Source organism: Alexandromys fortis, unplaced genomic scaffold (genome assembly GCF_014885135.2).
Source record: "Alexandromys fortis isolate MF-2015 unplaced genomic scaffold, M_Fortis_MF-2015_v1.1 scaffold_25, whole genome shotgun sequence".
In the NCBI taxonomy this organism is placed as follows: Eukaryota; Metazoa; Chordata; class Mammalia; order Rodentia; family Cricetidae; genus Alexandromys; species Alexandromys fortis.
In genome coordinates this window covers 2,980,726-3,005,444 of record NW_026067904.1, presented here as the reverse complement: position 1 = coordinate 3,005,444, position 24,719 = coordinate 2,980,726, and the positions used below count along the sequence as shown (strand labels likewise).

The 24,719-nt window shown below is 43.0% G+C and overlaps 1 protein-coding gene across 1 annotated transcript in view; it reads left to right on the top strand.

The window, feature by feature from the left end:
• The first annotated feature begins 2,676 nt into the window (after window positions 1-2,676).
• The window catches only part of Camk4 (calcium/calmodulin dependent protein kinase IV), a 218,639-nt gene continuing 196,596 nt past the window's right edge, over window positions 2,677-24,719 (top strand). Inside the window, exon 1 of the mRNA XM_050134943.1 lies at window positions 2,677-3,058. Within this exon, the coding sequence (XP_049990900.1) occupies window positions 2,904-3,058 (155 nt within the window). The 5' untranslated portion in view covers window positions 2,677-2,903. The remainder of the gene's footprint in view (window positions 3,059-24,719) is intronic.

The following is a 24,719-nucleotide window of genomic DNA, read 5'->3' as shown; positions in this document are numbered from 1 at the left end:
CAGGTGTATGCATTGGATTGCTGATTTCCCAGAATTCCACTTAGTTTCCATTTTGAATATGGAATCAGTTGCATCATCTGACCTAAAACAAAATTTATCCTTGTTCAATATTTACAGAATCAGATCTGCTGTTTTCTTTTAGGCTTTGGGGATGGTGTGTTCGGAATGGCTAGGCATGGCAGGGCCACAGGATGCCTTCAAACATATCAGCCCAATGTCTTCTTCTGTTTCCTGCTCCAAAGCATTTCTTCACCTCCCGTGGTTAAGAATCGGATTTTCCTCATGAGCTTTTCCTCCTCAAAGTCTGGATTTCAGGTCTTCCAAATCTGAGTCTATTACTGTTTGTCCATATGTTCAACAGTAGATCTTTTGACTTATTTATATTTCCACTTCTTTTCATTTTAGTCAAGACTTAGGAAAAATGATAAATTTCATGTATTTAATCTTTGTTTCACCTGCTTCAAAATAATGCTATTTTATATTCATCTGTTTAAAATGAAAAAGGAAGCTTCACGGATCAAGCAAAATACACCACCTCCCCACTGCCTTCCACAAAGCATACATGCCGAGACTTCCGGTGGATGCCTGAAACTACAGGTAGCTCTGAATTCGGCCCAAATGCTGCCCTGTCCAACACCACACTGTTGATCTACGGTGAGGGTAGCACAGTGGGAGGAATCGCTGGGCAAAAGAGTGACTCATATATTGGGTAGACCAGTGCAGGACAGCAGAGTTCATCATTTCTGCCCAGTGCAGCAGGGAATTCAGAATGGGAGAACTGCTCATTTCTGGAATTTTCCATCTAATATTTCCACACTTCGGTTTACTGCGGGTTGTTGAAAACACAGGCAGTGAAGCTGAAAATGAGGGGGTGATGATGTGCTCTTGTCAACCTTTCATTTGTTGCATCCCCCTACTCCGGAAGTCATTTGTGAAGAGAACAGGAGTCAAATGACTAAACTCGGGACAACTGTAAATGTCATTTCCACGATCACCTTTGTACTCCACATAGGCTCTTTCTCCAGCCACTGCTTTCAAAAGTGCAGGGCAAGAACGGGCTGACCATATCTTGGATGGAGCGTGCTTGCTTTGGGTCCATTATTGTAAACTAGTCGACGGCAGACAAGCGTTTCCAGCCGCTGCTGCGTCTGAGGGCCTTGTCTCTAAGAGCTGTGGTTCCCACTAGTCTAGCCACGATGTCATGTCTTTGTTTCCACTGCCATGGTCAGCTAAGGCAAACTAACTTTGAGAGAAGCAGAATTTAGACATTAGTATCTTACTTTGTTTACGAGCTTGATGTTTTAGCTTGAAGATTAGTGAATCAGTGCAGTTTTGGTTTCTCACCAAAGTCACCCCACATACACTGGATCTTGAATGAAACTTTCATCTTTTTGTTACTTGTAGAGCATAGCATTTTGAGTGTTTGTTTGCCATTATCACCTCCATGGAAGAGTTCTGCATTGAGTTTTCATTTCCTATTATTATTAAACACTCCTATTAGAATTGACTGTTTAGTTTTGGTGGTGGTGATTTCACCAGTATGTAAGTACTATCTCAACAAATTCGAGGGAAATATTGGAACAAATTTGTGACTGATGCTTTCAGGAATGGAGACTTGCTGAGAAGAGTTTAGTATATATTGGAGAAAAGGTAGATAAAAAATCCCTAATATCTCTGTAGTATTAAATGGCCTAGGGGCCGTTTAGCTGGAAATCAGATGTGGGAGTAATTATTGCACACACACACACATTACAATGTTACAACTAACTGTTGTTTATCTTTGTTGAAATCTGAAAAGAAATAAAGCCCAAAGGTATCTATTCAGCCAGTACTTAAAATCGCCATGGCAGATGATGGATGGACATTAGAATGCTTATGATGCGGTACAGCTCATGGGAAGAAAAAAGCTCTTAACTGTAGCTACCTTCTCCGTCCAGAATGGTGACAGGTCCTGCCTTAAGGCAGGTTCGCCTGCTTGGCTTCTTGGGAGCCTTTCTTTGAGCCGTTTCAGCTGCTGGCCTTCAGATGCTGAAATTGAACTAGACACAGCCAAGTGTGTGCTCTTTTAGAAGCTCCAGCACAGCTAGAGGCGACAACGCCACTAGCAGCGATGACAAATTGAAGACTTCACTCAAAGGGGAATCAGGTCAGCATGGACCTGGGCCCATCCCTCTCCAGTGTGCACAGAAATGAGCGCCGAGTTCCAGCAGAGAAGGCCTGCCAGGAGCTGGCAACTACAGGACACCCTCCTCTATCATCTACATAAGCTCTTGACTTAGGGACCAGCAAGGGGTGGCTGGTTAGCTGGTGCAAGGTGGAAGGGACTCGCCCGCTTCGAGCCACGCTCCAGGAAACATGAGTTTCTCCAACAATGACCAGGTTCCTTTCTCACCATGCACTTGGTGGCCTCCACTCCTGGTGCTCGCCTCCGACCGAGCGGTCTCTTTCCAGGCTGCGGGCTCCTGCCGGAGGGCTTATAGGAAAACGCTCGCCCGGGGTCCTAGTGTCTTCCCCCAAGATCCTGTTTTTTTGCAAACGCGATAGGTGGCCGGCGGCTGCCACAGCCTGAGAGAGCAGCACAGGGAGGGGGCTGGCAGGGCAGGCGGGAGGGAGGCGCGGAGGTGGGGCGGCGGGAGCGAGGGGGAGGGCGCCAGAGCTCTGCGGCGCCCAGCTTGGTCTCTGCCGGCTGGCGGTGGCTCCGGGTTCCCCTGCGCTGGTGCTCACCGTCTCAAGCTCTCCGCCCGCCCTCGCTCCCGCTCCCGAGCGCGGAGGCGAGCCGCAGCCCGGCGCGGCGGTGGGCGTGTGCGCGCTGAAGGACGCCTCCTCTCGCTCCCGTGTTGCAGGCGGCGGCTGGCGGCTCCGGCTCGGGCAGCGGCGGAGGCTTCCGGAGTCCCGCGGCGAAGATGCTGAAAGTCACGGTGCCCTCCTGTTCCTCGTCCTGCTCCTCGGTCAGCGCCAATGCCCCAGGGTCTGGGAACCTCGTCCCGGATTACTGGATCGACGGCTCCAACCGGGATGCTCTGAGCAATTTCTTCGAGGTGGAGTCAGAGCTGGGACGGTAAGACGAGGGGCGCTGGACCAGGCGGAGCGTGGAGGCGCGGGCTGGGGCTGGGGATTGCCTGCAGCGTGCACGCTAGTGGTCCCTCTCGCTGCGACACCTGAGGGCGCCGGACTAGCCTCCTCTACCTTTGATCTCTCCCCGGCCTAGACAGTGTCTGGGCAAGAGCTAAACTCTAGTCCGAGGCAACCAGGCTCTCCCCTGAGCGCCTAGGCCGGTGCAGCTGCGAGCCTCCGCCAGACTCTCCCGCCCTGCCAGTGTGGAACTGGCTGCCACTTGGGTGATCTCTCCTACCGCACGTGGACTCTGATTTCCTAATTAGTGTCTTTGCACAGATTATACTTTGTCAGAGGGACTTGTGTGTCTAGTTAGTTTTGGGTTAGGGACTGCAATTGTGCCCCTCTCCACCGTGATGGAATTATTAAATTAGATTCTTCCTGCTTCCCCTCATCACGCTCTCCAAAGCAAGTGGCACTAGAAATTTAACCTAAATACTAGCTTCCCCGCAGCGTGTGCTCAGGAGAAGGCGAGAATGAATCATTTAGAAGAGTTAAAGGCAGAGTAATGAAGTAGTGAGGATTTAAAGAGAAAGCAACTCATGGGGGCCAGGCAGGGGTAATTAGTGAGAAGAGCTTTGAGGCTCCTCTTTTATGTGCTCGAGTGGTTTATTTAAATCGTGAATGCAAAAAGTCATCCCGCTGGGAAAGCAGATGCGCCCCCTCATCCCCACTCTGAAGATCTGAACAGGTTTTACCTTGAGATTGGTTCCGTATGTTCTCAGATCTTTACCCACTGATAATTATTTTTGTATCCCCCCCCCCCCTTTTCTGCTGTCCACAAGCACGGAAGGAGACTTGTTTTCAGTACTGTTCAAATGCAAAGCGTCCATCGGAGGGAATCTGAACACGATTGAAAACTGTTGCCAAGTTGTAACCCCCCCCCCCCGTGCAATTTAATCATTCCCCTTTTGCTGGTAGTGGCTTATCTAACAGCTTTTTAATTTTAATTCTTTGATGCTGTTAAGAGACGATGTCATTGGATTTTGGGTGTTCGTACTTAGTGGGAAGGATTTGCTCGCTCTGATTTGCCTTTCCTGAATACAAGTGGTGTGTAAAAAGGTAAAACTTTTGAAAGGGAATTTGTTATTCTTGCTGTTTAAAATCCTCAAGCTATTTGAGCACTGAGTAATGTATACGTCCACGCCTGTTTTTCAGATATGTTTCTGGGGGGTTCATCACAAGGCTGTTGTAGACTGAAGTGAGGTAGCAACTGATGCTTTTGTAAGGTTCAGGAAATCATACTTGGGTGACGTGCTGAGCGTTGTGGTCTAGAATTGATTAAAGAGATAATCTACTTAAAATTGGCTCCTTAGTGCTTTAGAAGTTGCCAGGTAGGGAGGAAGTGCCTGCTGCAGCTGAGGGATGGCCCCACAGCGCCCTGAGCAACGCCCCAGAAGCCCCTAACGAATTCCAATGTACTAATTGCACTATAAATAAGCTTTGCCATCACTTCAAACACTTTGATTTGAGAAGTGGGAGAATTCCGAGTGTACGTGTCCATAGGATGGTGGATTCACAGGGAAGCTGTTTTTGAAGTTGGCTTGGTTTTAATTTGGCCCTACAGTCTGCGTTCACTTGGGGTTATACTTATAAATCTACTATAAATTGCTAAGACTTGCCCTGCTATGTAGACTTTTTGTTACCCTACAATCACCAAATTAAAATATTCTAAGAAGAAAAGCATAACCCTTCTCCAGCGGCAGTGCCCATTGCTGGACGCCTCCTCTGTAGGTGGCCGTGTTGATGAGTAGTGAGCCCCCACCATTTCTTTAAGATGGATCGATATTTTTTTTACTTCATAATCTGTTATTTTTTCTCAATGAGATAAACCTAACACATGAACCAACATGCCAGCTGTAATTGTTAAAAATCTATGGAGCTAAAAGACGAAACTTTTGTACTTCCCGATGGAACCACAAAGGTCTGTTTGGTCTTTGCACTAGTGATCCATTCGAGCTCACTTGAATTGTTCTCAAGATGGTTCGTTCTGTTTTGGGTCAAATCTGGGGGCCAGTGGTGACCCTACAGTCAGCTTGATTCTTTCATTCCCAGTTGTTACTGTGACATTCAGTCAGCGGCATTCTGGTGCTGGGTGGGCCACTGGTTAGTGTCACAGTGTAGACAGTCCCCTGCAGGTGAATGGGTTCAGTATGTATACACACGCCCCTGCAGGCAAATTGGAGATTTTTTTGTTTCATCTCCTAAAGTGATCTGTTATAAAGTGGTGACTCCCAATTCCAGGAAAGTTAGATTCAAGGCCATATGGGCCATATACCCTGAACGTGTGCCTGGAGGGTCAAGTGGAGCTAAATTCCTGAAGCCCCTGAGCCAGTGCTTCTCAACCTTCTGCAGGCTGCGACCCTTTAAGACGGTTCATTATGTTGTGGTGACCCCCAACCATAAAATTATTTTCACTGCTGCTTCATGACTGCAATTTTGCTAGCTATGAATCATAATGTAAATATCTGATATGCGACCCCCTAAAGGGGTCACAACCCCCAGGTTGAGAACCACTGCCCTGGACTGTGCTTAGAGACATGGACAGAATGATCCTTTTGTAGTCATCCGGCGCAAGGCAGGGGTAACTTTTTTTTTTTTGGCAGTATGTGTAGGCATAATGAATGAATTAGTTGAAAGTGTCAGGCAAAGCATTTTTTTTAAAAAAAATCAAAACTGAAAATATTTTGGTATTTCTAGAGCTTGTTAAGTTTACAAAAGTGACATTATGCTAACCAAGCTACTTAAAGATATGAGCTGGCCGTGATCCTATGCAGGAATCCATACCTAGAGAGCAGCCGGTGTCCCCAGTGATTTGAGAGTCCTGTGTTGGAAGGCTTTTCTACTGGAGCTGGGAGCTTCCCTCTGCCTTCCATTCCTCCCGGTGGTTTAGTGAATGGGAAGACAAGACTTGGCTTGCTGTGCTCTGTGGTGAGGGTTTGGCCCTGTGCATCTGAACCCACATCCTGATGTCCATTGGCCATTTTCTTTTGATTGGACTTGTTGCACCATTTTGAAAGGATGTTTCTAATGAACTCAGCTGTGTTTCCCAACATCCAAATGCGGAAAACCAAATGTTAGCCCACTTGGCTAAAAGAAAACACATTCAATTATTCTGGATTTTTACTATAGTTGCCTTAGGTTTGTGACCTTTAGCTAAACTAAAGTCATTATTTAAAAAAAGGGTTTATGTGACAGCTCAGTTATCTGTCATCTATCTTGTCTGTCTGCCTGTCTTATCTATTTGTATCTTTTGTTGTTTAGGCTCCAGCTCGATTTTAAATAGTGAACTATGTGGTCATTTGTATAGACTAGAAACAGTTTCAGTAGCTGATGCCTAATCTTACTGTCAGCACTATAGTATAGTATTTTATGTTTTATACTGTTTCATTATATTCTTTTTTATTCAAAATATTTGCTGAACTCATGTGGTCTGCCATCCTACTAACAAGTTGTGGCTCAGTTAGAAAGTGTTATTTTTGGGCATAAATCTGAGCATGCCAGACTCCACTACGAGGCAGAGTCGTTTAACGCCGTGTCTTGCAGACCATTTGGCAGTGTTGCCCTGAGCAATGTCCACTTGGCACAGTTCTGTGGAGAGAAATTCTTCTTTCTTCACCTCCAAGTCCTTATTGTATTTTTTTCCTTCCAAAACTTTAAGAAAACACTGGGCACCCAGGAATCTGAACAAGCCTCAGCTAGTCTCCAAAGGGGGCCGGTGCCAGGGGATGCTTCGGTGTGGAGGGAAGAAACCTGGAGAGTGAGGAGCTGTGTTTTAGCCGGGTCTGTTAACTCTGGCCCAGCAAATGCTGCTTGCAAGGAACCACAAATGTGTCTTTTCTAGAAGGTCTGCAGCTAGTGCTCTTGGCTCGTCTTAGCTCTGTTTGCTTGCTTGGACCACAACAACAAATCCCTGGGTGGCTTAAACCACAAACGTTTTGTTTTGCACGGATCTGGAGGAGAGGTGTTCAAAACCAAGATGCCAGCCAATCTCTTTACCCCACGGAGAACTTTCTTCCTGTTTTGAGTGGTGGTTATCTTCTGCTGTGTTCTCAGAAGATAGAAGGGAAGAGGAATATACACACATATACATACATGTATATCCATATCTATGTATATTGTATATATTAGAACAATTTCTCTAAGCTCTTTGCTGTCTCATAAGATCATCTATCCTGTCTTGAGAGCTCCATCTTCAGGAGTTGATCCTGAACACAATTCCTTCCCAAAGACTGTATTCCAGTTGCCACACTAAGAGAATAGGTTTCAATACACGAACTTCTACTTTGTACTGTGTTATCTAAGAATATTTTCATGTATATGGTACTCTGAGCATCTCCCCCATATCCCTCTGTCTCCACTTTCTCAATCCACACCGTTAGTTTCCTTTGTGCCCTGGGAAGTTTCCCTTTTACTTTCATGCCGTATTGTATTCATGTTTTATCAGCATATACATTTGAAGGGGACAATTCCGTCTATGCTGTGGTTGGTGAGGAATCAAAATCTGTCTTTTTTCCTTCCCCCTTCTTTTTCTTTTGCCAACCACCTCCTTGAGTATTCTTTTGGCTGATACTTCCCAGGTTCCAAGCCTTTTCCTTGCGCCATCTTTCAGGGCTCCACAGCCTATTTGCTGCACGCCGCTGACCACTGGTCTGTTTTGTACTCTCTTCTGATGGCTTAGCCTCTTTGGTGATTACATGTTCCTTTAAAATTGGGTGTTTAGTGTGATGATGAATTTTTCCATGCGGTTGATTCTTGGTCAACTCAGGAGCAAAGTCTGACACAAATGCGAGCACAGAAGCTCATGTCGAGGTTCTTTGTAGTAATCCTGACGTGGCTTCCAGAAGGCAGGGTCCATGGGTTGGCCCTTTGGACTATTACATAGTCATTGCAGCACAGTGCACAGTCCTTCGCAGGTGCTCAGCAGGTGATTTTAAAGAGAGTGACTCAGGGGACTGAGGAGATGCTCAGTGGGTACAGGTCCTTGCTGCAAAGCCTGATGTCCGAGTCTTCTACCTGGGGTGTACACGGTGGAAGGACAGAATAGACTCCCAGAAGTGACTTTCTGGCCTTCGTGAGCTTGCCATGGCCCGAATGCCCCACCTCCATTAAATGAACAAATGTATTTAAAAAATTTTGAATGCCGGGCGATGGTGGCGCATGCCTTTAATCCCAGCACTCGGGAGGCAGAGGCAGGCGGATCTCTGTGAGTTCGAGACCAGCCTGGTCTACAGAGCTAGTGCCAGGACAGGCTCCAAAGCCACAAAGAAACCCTGTCTCAAAAAACCAAAAAAAAAAAAAAAAAAAAAAGAATTTTGAAGAGACTGATTCAGTGTATGAAGCAGCTTGGACATGGATCTTTCATTCTCTCTCTCTCTCTCTCTCTCTCTCTCTCTCTCTCTCTCTCTTTTCTTTTCAGTCTTGGTTATTCTTGATATTTGTTTGCAGAAGCTAATGCTAGTGTTCAGTTCAAGATCCTCTTGCCTCTGCCCCTTGAGAGCAGGAATTACAGGCCTGTACCACAACCCTTTTGGTGGTGATGGGGCTTCATTCTAGTGCTTTCAGAAAAAAGGGGAACTATTGTAAGTTATCTTTCCCTTAAAATGTATCTAACCAAGACCCCAGTTCCACCCATCTCTGGCGTCCATTCTCCACGGTGGCAGCTGACAGCAATGCCACATTTCCGTTGGCTGTCTGTCTTCTGTGGTTCTGAAACAAAGAAGTCTCAGTTTCACCTTCACTGTCTCTCACCACAGGAAGACAGGACTTAGGGGTTAAGTCAAGATGACTTTCAGGACATGAGCTGCCTTCTGGGCTAGTTCAGCTTCTGGAGTATTTGGCCATAAACCCCTTGTACAGAGTTAAGTCAGTTGAAGACTGTGATAGGATCTCAGCTTTTAAGACCCCACTTTGAAAACTGTCGCTGTGTGAGGCTAAACAGCAGACACAGGTGTTGTCTGCCTTTAACCCTTTCTGGAGATGAGCTGAAGGGAGAGAGGAGGGAACCACAGAGCAGCTTCAAAGAAGTTTCTTGTGAACAGTTAACTCTCAGATGTGCGTGTGGGTTTAGTGTTTGCAGAAATGCATTTGAAAACAAAGTATTGCATAAAGTTAATTGTTGCAACCACCGCTTCTTAGTTTTTTATGTTTTTTCTCTTTCTTTGCTATTTGTTCATTTTATTTTCACTGACTGAGAAGTAGTTTTTGATTAAAAACAAATTAAAGATAGTGTTGACTTTTTAAAATCTCAAGGTTAGATTTAGCATGAGAAATATTGTTGTTTAGATCAGTGAAGGAACCATTTCATCCAGGACGAAGATCAGCTTTTCTTGAAATCTAAAGGGCAAATTTTCTATTGATCTTTACCTTTGCTGTCTTTTCTTATATTACTGGGGCTTCTGCAGATTGGTGGCTCCAGTGGCTCAATTAGGAAGTGAAGTCAGAGTGTTAATGGCATAGAATTAACACACAGTGAACACACTGACCCTTCGATACGGCCCATTGTCTTTATTCCGACTGCGAATGGACAGCCATAGCTGTGGCTGGTGTCAAACAGAGAAAGGCTCAGATCAGCATTTCTCTTTGTCAGCGGTGGCAGAGATCAAATGAGAAGAGGAATATTCTCTTGGCGGAAGGTGATTTGTAATGATGGGTAAGGAAAAATACATAAATGGCTCTCAGTGTGGGCTCCATTCTAATTCTGGGCCAGATAGATCATTCTTTGGTGTAAGGGCATCCAGTGCATTGTAAAGTGTTTAGCAGCATCTCTTGCCTCTACCTACTGGCCGAAACCTTCCTCCCGTGTTGTGATAACCAAAAATGTATCTCGTTATTGTCAAATGTGGTCTCCTTCCTACAATACTGTCTTAGAAGCTTGAAGCTAGTCTTTTGCACAACTTTTATTGAGTTTTATAGTCATTTAGAAGCAATAAGGAGTATCTGTTGCAACCAGAAACCAACAGTTTCTCCTCTTTCTGTGTGATACCGCTAAGGCTCCTGTTGCCAAGGCACACTGTCTGTACCCTACTGAATGTTTTTGTTGAAATAACTTTTTTTTTTGCCTGCAAAATTTGTTTTCAAGAATGCTTATTGTTACCACATTGAAATGACAAATCAAATCACTTATGAGAAGCAATTATAAAAACAAATTGAAACAAAAACAGAGTGTTAATATTAAACTGTCGCTAGCAGTGTTTGTGTGCTGAAGGCCACACGCTCAAGATGGTTTTCTTCATTAGAAGAGAGATTATCAGAGATTAGTAGGGGTAAAGCCAGAGTACAGAGATAGAGGCTTTCTTCCCAAAGCAATCAGAATGGTTGGACAGCTGAAAGGAGATGGGTGGTCATGTGTTTTGAGTGCTTACTGTTTAATCCCATGCCTTTATACCTCCTAAAGTTATTTCGCTTAGAGATCTAACCTTTTGAATAATGAGGTCCTAGGTAATGTTTTCTGGCCATGTGTGTTGTCATAGTGAAAGGCTCTCAAGTATATGCTTTTCTGGTAATAAGACAGCAGCAATAAATCTAGTTCATGATAGACATAAATTAAATAAGTGAATAAATAAATAAAGTTATTTTTATATAACATGTTATGTTTTATAAGTATATTGAATAGTGCTGGAGAGAGAGGGCTGTCAAGATTTCTAATGGATGCATCATTAATTTGGTTCTTAGGTTGTATAAGGTTTAAACTTTCTTTCTGATATTGGCTTTGTAGGCTTGCAAGGCTCACTACATAAGAAGAAGGAACGTGGTCCCACTAATTCTTTTCCTATGTATTGACATATGATATTAGTATGTTGGCCTTTGCTGCTCCTGCTATGTAATTTTAGGTTGAGGCCTGGTTTCCTTGCAAATAGAATGAAACAATTCATCTTTATTTTATATACTCCATTCCTAAGGTAAAATTGGCTTCTACTTTGGAAATAATCAATATTCAGAGTCAATGAGGTTACAACTTTGAGCTTAGTATTGATTTTATGAAAATGAACCCAGTTTTGATTTCAGATTTCCTAATGTTCTTATTTAACAAATGGATAGTTAAGGAGAATTATGCACCATGCAAAGACACCTAATAAAATACTACCGCAGGTGGACTGCTTCTCTGTGTTCATTTTGATGTATTGTGACTACAGAGCTTATTCGTATTTTGCTTACAAATCTTTTGGTGGTACCACAATGCAGGCTTCCTGTCTTTATAAAAGGATTCTTATATGTGAAACACTTCTTGCCTTTTGCTTTTGACTACTCTTATTCATGATAAGAATTACCAGTATGAGAATATACACCTTTTATGCAACCAACATAAGGAAGCAGTTGAAAGAAAAAGAACCATATGTCCTGAAACTAGCTCTTGTAGACCAGGCTGGCCTCGAACTCACAGAGATCCGCCTGCCTCTGCCTCCTGAGTGCTGGGATTAAAGGTGTGTGCCACTATGCCCAGCTGCAGAACCATAGCAATCTTTTGAACAGTGATCTGTCTTACAGAGTGGCTTGGGTTGTCTTCATGAGGATGTGGTGGACTTTGAATTTCTCTAGGAATTTGACATGTATACCCTTGGCAAAGAGCACCCCAGGTACAGACTATGCACACACCCCAAGAAGGGCAGAAAAATCTCAAGATGTATGCTCTGGTTCTTTTCTTCCCCCAACTAGACACAAGCTAGAGTCATTTGAGAAGAAATCTTAGTCGAGAAAATTCCTCTATAAGATTGACCTATAAGCAATTGATGTGGGTGGGCCTGGGCCCATCCCGTGAGGTGATGGTACCACCCCTGAATAAGTGGTCTTGGATGTTGTAAGAAAGCAGGTCAAGCAAGCCATGAGGATCAAGCCAGTAAGCAGCAGCTTTCCATGGCCTCTGCATCAGTTCCTAGTTCTAGGTTTCTGCCTTGAGTTCTTGCCCTGATTTCCTTCAGTGATGGAGTGTGACCTGAAAGCTGTAAGATGAAGTCATCCTTTCCTTCCCAGCCTGCTTTTGGTCATGGTCATTGTCACAGCAATAACTAAGGCAATGCACATTTGATATTTCAAAATGTACAAAGCATGGACATCACAATGCCAGATAAAGTTGCGGAGCGGGAGAGGGAAAATTGATTTAAACCAAACAGGGTTATTATTTAGCAATTGAAAAAAAAATTGTAGAGAAAGAGGAAAAAGGTGACTATAGAAGAGGTTGGGTCTTGGCAAAGTTTATGGGTCTCAGAACTTGCCACTAACCTATAAGGATAAAACACAAGGGTTAGATCTCACCAAGACAGGCTAAAATAAAAGCAAAGAAGGAAAGAGACACGACCAAACGTCCCCCATAACCTGTGACTAGGTAAGAAAGGGGTGAGTGTTGGATTGACATCTGTTCCTAAACCTTGGAAGGAGCCAGGAGAGGGAAACAGAGCATGTGGGTTAGGTGTCAGAAGTCACTGCAGAGTGAAGCTCACGCAACAGGGGTGTGCGTGTTTCTGGTTCCAGGAAACTTTACACCGCGTTGAGTGCAGTGTCCACAACACAAATAAGTCTTTTGTTTGTTTATTTGTTTTTATTTTTCAAGATAGGGTCTCTCTGTATAGCTCTTGGCTGTCCTGGAACTCACTCAGTAGACCAGGCTGGCCTTGAACTCACAGAGATCCGCCTGCCTCTGCCTCCCGAGGGCTGGGATTAAATGTGTGCACCACCTCACCTGGCCACACAAACTAGTCTTTGTTATGAAAACTATTTTAAAGTGTAAAAGTTTTGCTCTGAAAAAAATCAAAAAGTGGCTAGACTTCATTTCTGGTTTTCTGACCTGCACTAGCCGAGTTTCAACATTTCAGTTACGCGAGGATTTGGTGTTAAAATGGCCCCAGTCTCTCATCTGTTTAGGGAACCTTGTTGAATCTCCTGTTCACTTTGAAAGCACCAGTGTAATAATATGGGTTTCAGTGTGTAAACATACTTTGAGGGCATGCGTGTTCTATCTCTAGTCTTGCTGATGTGTCTGTAGTGATCGCTCTTACCTGCTTCGCCTGTCAGCCAGTTTCATCCATCCGTTGTTTTTCTCATTCCCGTTTCTTCTGTTTGACTTTGACAACAAAAGCTACTGCACCTAAAGCTTTTGAAACTGCAAAGCCTTACTTAACACGTGTTTAACTTAAAGTTTTATAGAAGAACTATTTAATACATAGTTGATATCTATTAGTGAGTAAAAATAGCCATCTGTTTAATATGCAAAGACTATTGTTAAGAGTTTGTTTGGACCAGTACACCTTCAATCCCAGCACTTGGGAGGCAGAGGCAGGTGGTTCTCTTGAGTTCAAGGCCAGCCTCGTCTACAAGAGCTAGTTCCAGGACAGCCAGAGCTACCCAGAGAGACCCTATCCTGAAAAACCAAAACAAAAAAATTGTAGATAATAATCAAATAGGGCTCAAGCTGGCCACTCTTCTCTTATATTTGATGTGGTAAGTAATAAAATGCTAAGTAAACCACTGATAAAATACCTCTATTTTCTTTTTTTAATTTTAAAAATTATTTTATGCATACAAGTGTTTTGACACACACACACACACACACACACACACATATATATATATACATATATATACATATATATCTGTGTACCATCTGTGTAGCTGATGTTGGTGGAGGTCAGAAGAGAGTGTCAGATCCCATGGAACTGGAGTTACAGATGGCTGTGAGCCACCACGTGGGTGCTGAGCATTGAATACAGGTCCTCTGGAAGAGCAGTCTGTGCTCTTATCTGCTGAGCCACCACCCTACCCCCACTTCCAATACGTTATAATTGTTCCTACTTACTAACACAAACCAATTATATATTAAATAACTCTCCCATATGTTATGTGTACTACTCAGGATGGCCTAGTTTGGGTCCTTTATATTGAAACTATTCAAATAACTAACCTATTTTTTTTTAAGTGTATGTGTGTGTGTGTGCTTGTGTGCATGTCAGGAATCCTCCTTGATTACTCTCCGCCCTATGTTTTAAGAGAGTCTATCACTGAACCAGCACTCACCCATCAACTAGAGTGGGTGGACAGCAAACTCCTGGAACCAGTGTGTCTATACTTCCTCAGCTGTGTGGCTACAAATGTCAGTGACCACACCTGGCTTTTCCACGTAGATGCCAGGGATGGGTCCAAACTCAGGTTCTCATGCTCGTCTGATGGATACTCCACCCACTGAGGTGTCTGCACAGCTGCTAAATTAGCAATCTTTTGTAAAATAGAATTGTGTGCTTCTTTTGAATAGGCTTTGCAGTTGGACTATGTAAGGCATCGTTAAGTAAAGCAGTGGTCTCCAAGTTGGGATATCCATGTCTTGGAATGCGTGATAAAACAGACTATTATATTGAAGTATTAGTGGATGTTTCTGCTTCTTTTTCTACGTTTCTCTTTTTAACATTGAGATATTTTGGAAAGCAAATTAGATTTCAGTTGCATACACATGGCAATCATAGGTGGATAGTATATATAATTTGGGAATCTATGCCCCAGAACATTTTATTGGATGATTAAGAGCTGGATTAGAATTGTAAGTCCTTTATTTGCATTTAAAAAGTGCTCCACTTTAGGAGAGTGGGTTTGAAGTGCATCAACAGACCAAAATGTAAACAAGGAGAAATATTTTGCGAGGTGTGTTTTTGTACAGAAAGAGGAAGTGGGTACCTATGTCAGCTTCTTCTGCAGTTTTTACCTGATGAAGGGTTTTGATAAGAACTTTCTGACATTGTAATTAAAGACCCAGAGAAGAAAACAAAACAAAACAAAACACAAAAAAGGAGTGAAGGAACGCGGCTTGCACATCAGGTACAATTAATTCCATGACATGACTATGGTCGAGTTTGGGTGAGGAAGTGAAGGGAGAAAGAGTCCTTTTGTTTGTTTGCAGGAACCTTGGTGTTGATGAAATGACTTGATTCATGAAAACTTTTGCTCTTGCCTGGCTTAGGCAGCTCAAGGGATATTGGCCCGAATGTTCCCCAGACGTATTCCATGAGCAGGGCTTAGAGAATCGCATTAGTACAGGATATTAAGCTTCACGCTGTTAATAAGTACACAGTCATCACCTGCACAAGAAGTCGCTTCAAAGGCTTTATGGTTGAGAAATTCGGCAGGTATGAAAGTTTTTCTCCTGAAAGATAAAAGGCGAATTGGAGTGACTAACATGTCATGACCATAGACAGAAGTGACCGTTGAAGCCCAGGACACAGAGGGAAGGAGACAGCAAACCTGTACTCATGGTCACATGTTTGATGTCACCTACAAGGCAGACAGCATTTGAACGATATCTCCCTACTTTAAGTCCGTGTATTGTTCAAAGGAGACATTTGATCAGAATCTTGTGGATGTTAGCTCAGTCTACCTTACTTGTTGTATGGTCTTAAAGGGACATATTGTTGTTTAGTGAGTCTGTGGGATTTGGGGCTTTAACAGCTCTACAAAGCCTTTTTTTTTTTGGTTTTTCGAGACAGGGTTTCTCTGTGGCTTTAGAGCCTGTCCTGGAACTAGCTCTTGTAGACTAAAGCCATCCTTAAACTATGGCATTGGGTCAAGTTAATTCTTTATTAAGATAACATTTTTATTCCTGCATAATTTCATACATGCATACAATGGATTTTGATTATATTCACCATACTTCTCTCTAACTCTTCCCAGACCCGTTCCCTGCTCTCCTACCTCAAGTTTATTCTTGATCAGGATGTGAGTATATTTCTACTTACTTATTCTAGTGATTCGTACCTTCTTTCCAAAGCTCTCTTGTCGGGGCAATCACTGAGAAAATAGAATGTTACCAATTTCAAAATACACAATCCAGTAAACCAGTCTGGTCTGGAGTGTTCAGTGATAACACACCTCTGGAGATTTCTTTTGTAGAGGAAGCAGTTTCAGTGGCTCCTTGGGGGTTCTGGACCCCTCCTGTCCATCCTAAATGTGAACATACAAGCTAATTAAAATATTCAATGAGGTAAGACTTATCTGCGTGCAGCCTGTAGCCAGAGGTGAGCTAAAACCACAATGAACAAGAGCTTTTCATTCTAGTGTATGCTTTTAGTGAAGTGGGGATCTGGGGAGATCACCAGGCCATTCAAGAAAACCAACACTGCTCTATCAAATGTTCGGACGCGGAGGAGGTGAAGAGGTGGCTCGGCCTGAGAGTGCTGTACCCAGATCAGGCTGGCAGAAGTGGAGATCCTCAAAGTGGATGCCTACATAGGCAGCTACTTGAGATGACTCCGAGGCGTGTCTCCAAGAGACGGTTCTGGACAGTTGAGTAGGTGAGGTGGGGAAAGGACTGCTGATGGAGACCAAGCCAGTGATAAGCAGGGTAAAATTGCTATCTCACAGGTACGCTTCTTTGGCTGTAAAACTGGTCCTCAGTGTTGAATGTCAGAGAAGGGTGGTGAGGATTCAGACTTGCAATGACAGTTAACTTAGATTGTACATGTAAAACACGTAGCTCCATGCCTACTATGTGAACTAGGTATCATTCTCTAGATGGGTGCTAGATAGGAAATAGAGGATGACGATTCCAGATTGAATGTGGGCAGAATTTGTATCTTACTGGGTCCAGAGCCTTTTCAGCAATCGGGCTTCAGCCTGCCTGCTGGCTTTGTCTACAACCACTTCTCTTGATCATTACCAACATGAAATGTTAACCAGAACCTTGACATGATTCTACTGTCTTTCATACACCCCTGATACCACTACAGAACATTTGCCACCGTCACCATCTTACAGATGAGGAACTTGAAGTTCAGAACTGGGAAGCAGTTTATTAAATAAACCTAGGCAGAATGGATCTGCCATGAGCTTTGCATTCCTGTGATCTGTGCATGAAACAGTTTGGACCTGAAACAGGCTTCCCTTGATGATCCCTCCACACCAGCTGCCGCACTCCCAGGTGGGAAGCTGCTCCCACGCCTGCGCCCTCACCCAATTTTCTGTGTTCTCACCTATAATGTCTGTGCGATTACAGTAAATGGTTTATGCTCTTTGCCATCAGCGTGTGTGTTCACTGGGCAGAGAACCCTATCATTTCCACATCTTTCATTCACACTACCAAGTCAGTCCTTAGCCTGGTTCCTGCTCCGTTTATGTGCTTAGGAGATGTTTCTGGAATAGCATATGAAATCCACGCGATACAGGAACGAAGCAGGGGGTCTCAGGGAAAAGACCAGGGTTTGACTCTCCTTTCTTTCAGGAAATTTTCCTTATGGCAATCCCTTGCTAGTTCAGAACATTGCTTTAAAATATTATGCATATATATGTATATATTTCATGTAATATATTCTGATTTCCATTCTCCCAGATCTCCCCACATCCCCTTTCAACACTCATTTGCCCGTCCCCTCCAGGAATGTAGGCTGCTGTGGGTCTAACCTCTTGTCTACCTTCTTACCCATTGTTGTGTCTCCAGCACCTAGCGCAATACCCAGCACAGAGAGAAGACTTTCTGAAGATTTGTAGAGTAGTGAACCATCCGTGCCAATAGGATTTTCACAGGTCAATCCTCTTGAATCTAAGGGGCTCTGACCCATATCAGTCTACTGTACACGGCAGGATCCCTCTTTGAAATGTCAGGATGGTAATGGGGCCTTCTGTGGCTGACATTTGTTGTATGCTTGTGTTGGGAGACAGAGAAGGTCAGCCTACCAGCCTCCTGCTTCCTACAGGACCCCTTCTTGGAATGTAATGTCAGAGTAACTATGGCTGGTGACATAGTAACCTTGGTTGTTTTCTTGTGTTGGGAGACAGAGTGCCTCCCAGAGTAAGTGTGCCTGGAAGCTCCAAAGTCTCACAAAATGTTGGAGGACCCTTGAATAGTTTTATTCAGGTTTGTGCTTTTTGTCTTAAACGAGATAATTTTTGTGCCTTTTAGTGGAATACGCTAATACTTACAATGGTGGATTTCTAAGATGAATTTAGCAAGAAGGTGCATTTCCTAGCTTTCCCCATCCCTCTCAGGTTTGTATTTAAAGAGAATTCTTTTTTTCCCCTTCCCATTAAAGTGAAATCTTACCAAAGCTTGGCTTTCACTGGTTTGTGACTCTAAGACCGGTTGGCTATGTCCTACAACACATGTTCTTGTGACACATCCCCCAGCCACGGTAGGAGAAAGATAGCCCGTGAGAGGCCCACAAGGAAGAAAAGAGCATAGTCGATTCTATGATGTGGAGATTGGAGAGAGTATTTCAAAGACATTGAGTCAGTGCTTCTTTTATTCAAAGAATTAAATCAGCCAGTCCTCAACATTGAAGTGCAGTCATTGGCTTCATCTTCATGATTTTAATGCAGTTTCAAATTGTTCTGAAAATTGAGTGTTTTCCCACTTTTATTTTGACAACCAGAAGCTGGTGAAGGAAAATTTCCATGGGACGAATAGGATCCCAAGGGACAGAAGGAGGCCACCCTTGCTGAGGCAAGCTCTCACTGGCTCCTCTGATTTCTCTTTCTCTTCTTCATTCCGCTAGAGCCCAGGTTCCTTTCATTATCTATGTGTCTCCCCATGTCACAGAATGGATGTTTTAATTTTCTCACACATGTTGAAGCCACAGGCCTCAGTGTTCGTATACCTGCACACGAGCCTGCGATAGGTAATTGTGTTGTACAGGGCCTTGAGAACAGGCCCCCATGCTGGGGACAAGAGAACTCATGTGCCTTTTCCTCTCGCTGTCATTTGAGGACACAGTGACAAGGCAGACATCTGCAAGCCAAGCCTCCAAGAGCCAAGATGGCACTTGGTATCACACTCTACTTTCCAGAACCGCAGAAGAAATGCCTGTTGTTTACGACACCCCATCTGTGATATTCGTCATGGCAGCTGAGGCAGACCAAGGCTCCCGAACCCCTCCTGTCTGACTTCAGAGTCCAAGGAAAGGGTTCCTCTTTTCAGATGCACATCATTGCCCTTTCCTTTGCTGTGAGGGAGTGCAGGAGCCCCTCTTCTGTACGACTACAGTCTCCTCGCATGCGGTATCTAGGGAAACCGAAGCTGGATCTGAGATCATTCCTTCCTCACATTTATCTTTATGTTTTTGTTTTTTTTACAAGAGAAGCTCTTTCCGGCAGTCTGCCCCCTGCGAGGACGGTAGATGAGAACACTTCTGTGGTCGCATTCCTCTGCTTCTTGTCATGCATCACACTGGGCGTCCATACCTGTTGGCTTTGCGAGTGCTCTTGCCTGCCAGCTCCTGGTATATTATTTCCTCAGCAGCTGGCACGGGATTTTTCTGGTGCCAACTAAAAGCTCAGCTATTAAAAAAAAAAAAAAAACTTGGCCCATCTTGAGTATCATATGTTCCCATCGGGACTTGGATCCAACATTCTGGCACAGATCACATGATCATTTTGGACACCTCTCAGAGTTGAGAACCCAGTGTTCCTCTGGTCTCCAACCACATTTCCCCCACCTATTCCACGGGTAGTTTCCAACCATCCAAACTCTGGGTCGCTTTTGGTCAGCTGATGGCTAGCTACCAATGTTTTGTTTGGTTTTCGGGAAATTTTTTTAACCTGGTGATTTTTTTTCCTCTCTCTCTCTATTGCCTTCTCTGACTGTTGCTTCCAGTTTTATATCTTATATTATAAATTGCCATGAATAAGATTCATACTTATGTAAATGGATACCTAACACACAGCACTGAAGCTGATATTTCTGCTTCTGATATGGCTTTGTAAGAGCATGAGATGAGTCAAGGAAACAGATGTCAATTGTGAGGTTGGAGGAATTCTGAAATAAATGAAAACAACAGTCTTCAGCATTAGGCAGGCCCGCAACAGGCTTCCAATTTAGCCACAATGAAGAGTGTCATTTCAGGCGAGCTTTTATGAAGTCTCCACATCGTCTGCTAACAGGAGATGGTAATTAAATGAAGTTAGAATACTAATTATGCACCAACCAGTGTATATTGCCTATTATTGGTATTAATTCTGGACTGCATCTCTGTAAAGGTTGAGGGATTTTTGGTGATGGTCGCATGATCTTACAATTCTGAAACTCTGGGAAGGCGTTGGCGATTGTCTGCTACTTCAGCTTCCAAATGAGCTGTCGGGGAGTGCAGGCCCTCTGAGAAGCTCAACTCCTGTTATCCCAGTGGAAGTCCATTCATTTTTCAGTATTGCTGAGAGGCGACCACTGTTCTCTGTATTTCTTATACGGAAAAGAATATGCAGTGTCACCTTAAGGCTTTCCACTTCTGTAGATTAAAAAAAAACCAGGACAGTTGGGGTGGTTTAAAATAACTGTTGTAGGTGGTTCCTTCTATATGGTTTTACAGCTTTCTTCTGAGAACGATGTTAAAATTGGAAAATATTAATCTTTTTGTTGCTTTGAGATCTTATTTGCACTAACACTTAAAGATTTGTTAATTTTTTTTTATTTCGAACAATGCAACTTTCACTGGCAAGTTAAATATGTAGAACTAGCATAATATAACTTGTCTTTAATTCTGAACTAAGAATGAGAGCCCTGGCAAGCACTGAAGGAGCTTTGTTTTTAACTCCATATATAATAAGCAGTATTGATGGTCTCTGCACATTAATAAAGATAAGTAACATAAAAGAGACTTCTTACACTTAAAGAATCTTTCCTATTCACTAGTAGCCAGACCTAGGAGTTGTTTTTCTCTGAGGACTCAAATGGGGATTCCAGCTTGATTTCCAGTCTCGTGAGATGTTTCTCTAGAAGCTGCATTTTACTTGTCTTTGTTTTCTGGTGGAGGGATGTCTTTGTACTGTGGAAGAAAAGAAACGAATCAACTTGAGAAGTATGTGAATGAGGTTCCCTGACAGGGAGAAAAAGGGGTGTGGAGAGCAGACAAGCAGGAGCTGTCTTGCCTGAAGTCACCGCCTGTAAAGGGTGGGGAGGGACCACAGTGCTCCATTGCTGTCTTCTGTTCCCGTGCATCTCTAGCTGTGCTGGCTGTAATGCAGTTGGAAGATTGAAGAAGGAGGCTTCAGATCACACAAAATAAACCAGGATTTCTAATAGATGTTAACAGACTTCTTGGGGGAATTTTGAAGGTGTAAAAATACATCTAGTTCTAGTACCTATTAACTTTCTATTGTTAGTGAATATCAAATTCTAACAGGTCATATGAATACTATATATATATGTATATATAGTATATATGAACATGTATAGTCTGTAAAATGTAAACATTCCAGCCATTTTTACAGCATTATTGTGAATTTTGAAAAAAAGATAAGTTTTTGGCTGTTTGCAAATCAGGCTCCTGTTTGCTAAGAAGAAGGTTGTATGAATCCTACATATTTTTATTGGAATAGTGATGCTTTTCTTTACTAATAGCTAAACTATAGATATTTGTATTGCCCCCATTTTTTCCACTAATACTCACCTTTTCTCCAGAAAGTCAGTCTAGACAACTGCGTCACATTTTGTTGTCATGTCTTCTGCAGTTCTATTTTCCTTATGAAATTGTAAGTCCCATGCAATGCTGGACCAACTATTATAATAGCAGCTCCAAACTTGGACTTGTCTGTTGCTTTTTAGACTTAATAAACTTGGTCTTGAGCTTTGGAAAAGAGTATCACAAAAGTGAGTGCCCTTCCTGTGGATCTCCCCTCAGGGGACATGGTATCATCTCCAGTCAGGGTAATAACGCGCATAGCTTGCAGGATTTGCCTGATGTGTGGTCACCACTTACCGCATCTTTATTTAGTGCAGCATTTAGAGCAGAAGCGGGAGTTCGGATCCACCTCCTGGAAGGGGAATAGTACATAATCGTTCCGTATTTGCTGTGTAAGAAATTGTGAAGTATCATTTTATCAGTAATAAATTCATGCATATACATACAGATATATAACCGAATATCGTAAGCTGTTTTTTTTTTTTTAAATTATAAAATGTATTTTCACCCATGAACCATGCTGTTGGGAATTTATCTTAATTAATTTTCATTGTCAATGTGCCTGGATTTAAAATGGCCGTGGCAACACATCTCAGGATGTGTCTATGAAAGTTTTTCCCAGAATGGGAGACTCACCTTCATTGTGGGTCACACCATCCCAAAGATTGGGGTCCTGGACCAATTTAAAAACAAGAAGAGGGCTGAGCATCGGCCTTAATCTCTCCTTGCTTTCTGGGTGTGCAATGAAACAATGGCTCCCGCTGCCATGCTTCCCACCTTGATGGACCCCATCCTCAAACTGTGAGACGAAGTAAGTCATTCTTAAGTTTCCTTTATTGAATATTTTGTTACAAGAAGAAAAGAAATGGCTACAGTACCAGTGAGAAGACTTACGCTCTTGCCCTAGAATGGTCTGCTTCTTGGATGGTGTTGTAAGGGAAGGGATGGACTCAGAAAGTCTGTTTTGCCTTGGTTGGGGAATATCAGCTTGGCAGTAGTTCCTCTTTGCTTATGGGATGCAGATGCACAACTTAAAGCAGAAACTTTGCCTGTTTAGGCTGTCTGCTGCAACTGTCTGTTGGAAGACAAAGCAATGTTGATGCAGGCTGTTCAAAACCAACGCCATATCCTCTCGTTCCCAAGCAGTAGCGTCAACCACAGCAACTACCCCGTTGTGTGCCCAGTCTCAGTGGCTGCCACCTACTTTGCTTTCCACCTAGGATCATCAGAAGTGTTCTGGATTTCTCCTCTGTTCCTACTGATAACGCAAATCCTCTGAATTAATAGATGTATCAGACTGGGCAAGCCTCATATTCTTCTGAACCTCACCAGAGTTATGATATTGTGAGGTTATTGTGTCCATTCAATGAGCTCATGCATCAGAAAGTGCTTGGCATAGTTTCTGACATGTTACACACATGCAATAAATGTTGCCATGTGCAGTTTCCATCTCCAGTAAGTATTGATCCACTTGCCTCTTGATATGCTTCTGAGACCTTTTAGTACAGTTATTTGGAGTTCTCTCCCAGGTTGTGAGACTTCCCACTCTGCTTGAGGGTGATGTTACCTAGGTCAGGTTTGATTATGTCACTTCACGGCTTCCGATTCTTTAAGAGCGCTGATCCCAGGTGGTTTGGAGATCTCCCTTTCATGGCCAGGGCAGCTTCTCTTCTCTTCCAATCTCTCTCCCACCAAGTTTGCACTCTCAGCTTGGGGTTCGGCTCTGTTATCTGTTTTTCTGCATTAAGGGTAGGTCATGCTCTCTCAGGATACAGCCTCTCTATTATTCGATTCCTCCATGTTATATAATCATGTGTGTGTGTGTGTGTGTGTGTGTGTGTGTGTGTGTGTGTGTGTGTGAGAGAGAGAGAGAGAGAGAGAGAGAGAGAGAGAGAGAGAAACTGTTTTATAAGTATCTTTCCCTTCCACAGGATAAGCTGTATATGGTATCATCATCATCTTAGGAAATCCCGTTTGACTTAGAGGCAGGCAACTTTACGTACATATTTTCTCTTCTGTCTGCTGCGGGGGCCTGTCTGCTTCTATAGTTGGACCCATCTAAGGTGTTTCGTTCCTGTGTGCCTAGCATATGCTAAATAAAATATTTAAAGTGTGGTAAGAGACTTTTCCAGGCCCACTGAGACAGGTACAGAGATCTCTGTATGGCGTCTGGTAGCTCAGAAGACAGGCAGTCGGTTCAACTCTGAATGTAGCTTGAGCAAGTGAGAATTTATTCTCAAGGAGCATGAACAGTGGCTGGAATGTTCCTAAGATATCCGGGGTAAGAGGAGTTCTGGTTAAGCCAGCCCTGCTGGAATCTGGGTCTTCTGCACTTGGACTCCGGCACAGTGTTTCCTCACAAATGCTGTTTTCAGAACCTTGAATTTAAACCATTCCTGTCTTTCCCTCCTACGGCTTTCCTAAATTATTTCAGAATACAAAATTGCCTGTCTACAAGAAGTGGCTACAGATTCTGATGGTAAAATGTACACTGTCTTCTTGTGCTTCATGTATTGTGTTCATTTGGGGACAAGCAAAGGATGCCATTTTAATGTCTCAGCTGCAAGAAATATCATTAAACTCACGACAACATCTTGCTCGTGACCTTGTTCTCACTGGGGAAGTCCCTGTTCCCGATGTTCTGACATCCCAGCTCAGAGTCTTGTATGCCTGACTCCTGCATTTGTTCCAGTTTGGAGTGATTTGGACTGAGATACTAAATTTATACAATTCACCTGAAAAAACTAGTCAACTAAATGAGTGGCCTACCAGTTTTAAAAAGAATATCTACATTAAAATATAGGATTTAAACTAAATCCTTTTTTGAATGTTCTTCCTGTTGTTAGCAAATTAAATATCGAAGCAGATGGCTAGATTAATATACTGCTGTAATATTTATATGCAATATAAATATATATTAAATATTTTATTAGTCAATATATTAGTCAGTATTGTGTTACCAGATTACAAGCAGTTAATATTTTCGTGGAACTTGTATGAGTCATGAAATCAACTTTGTTTTCTTTTATTTGAGGACAATTTTGATCCTCCAACTATATATTTATAATTATATTTATAATACAATAATATTATATAAATGCATTTTCTATGTTTATTCTTAAGGTCAGTTAAGGATCTGAGCACTTAATTTGCAATAATTATGATGCAAACGTAGTTTCCTTTCTGTTGCCATGCTGGAACACATAGATCAAAAGCAATTAACAGAAAATTAATACACTTCCC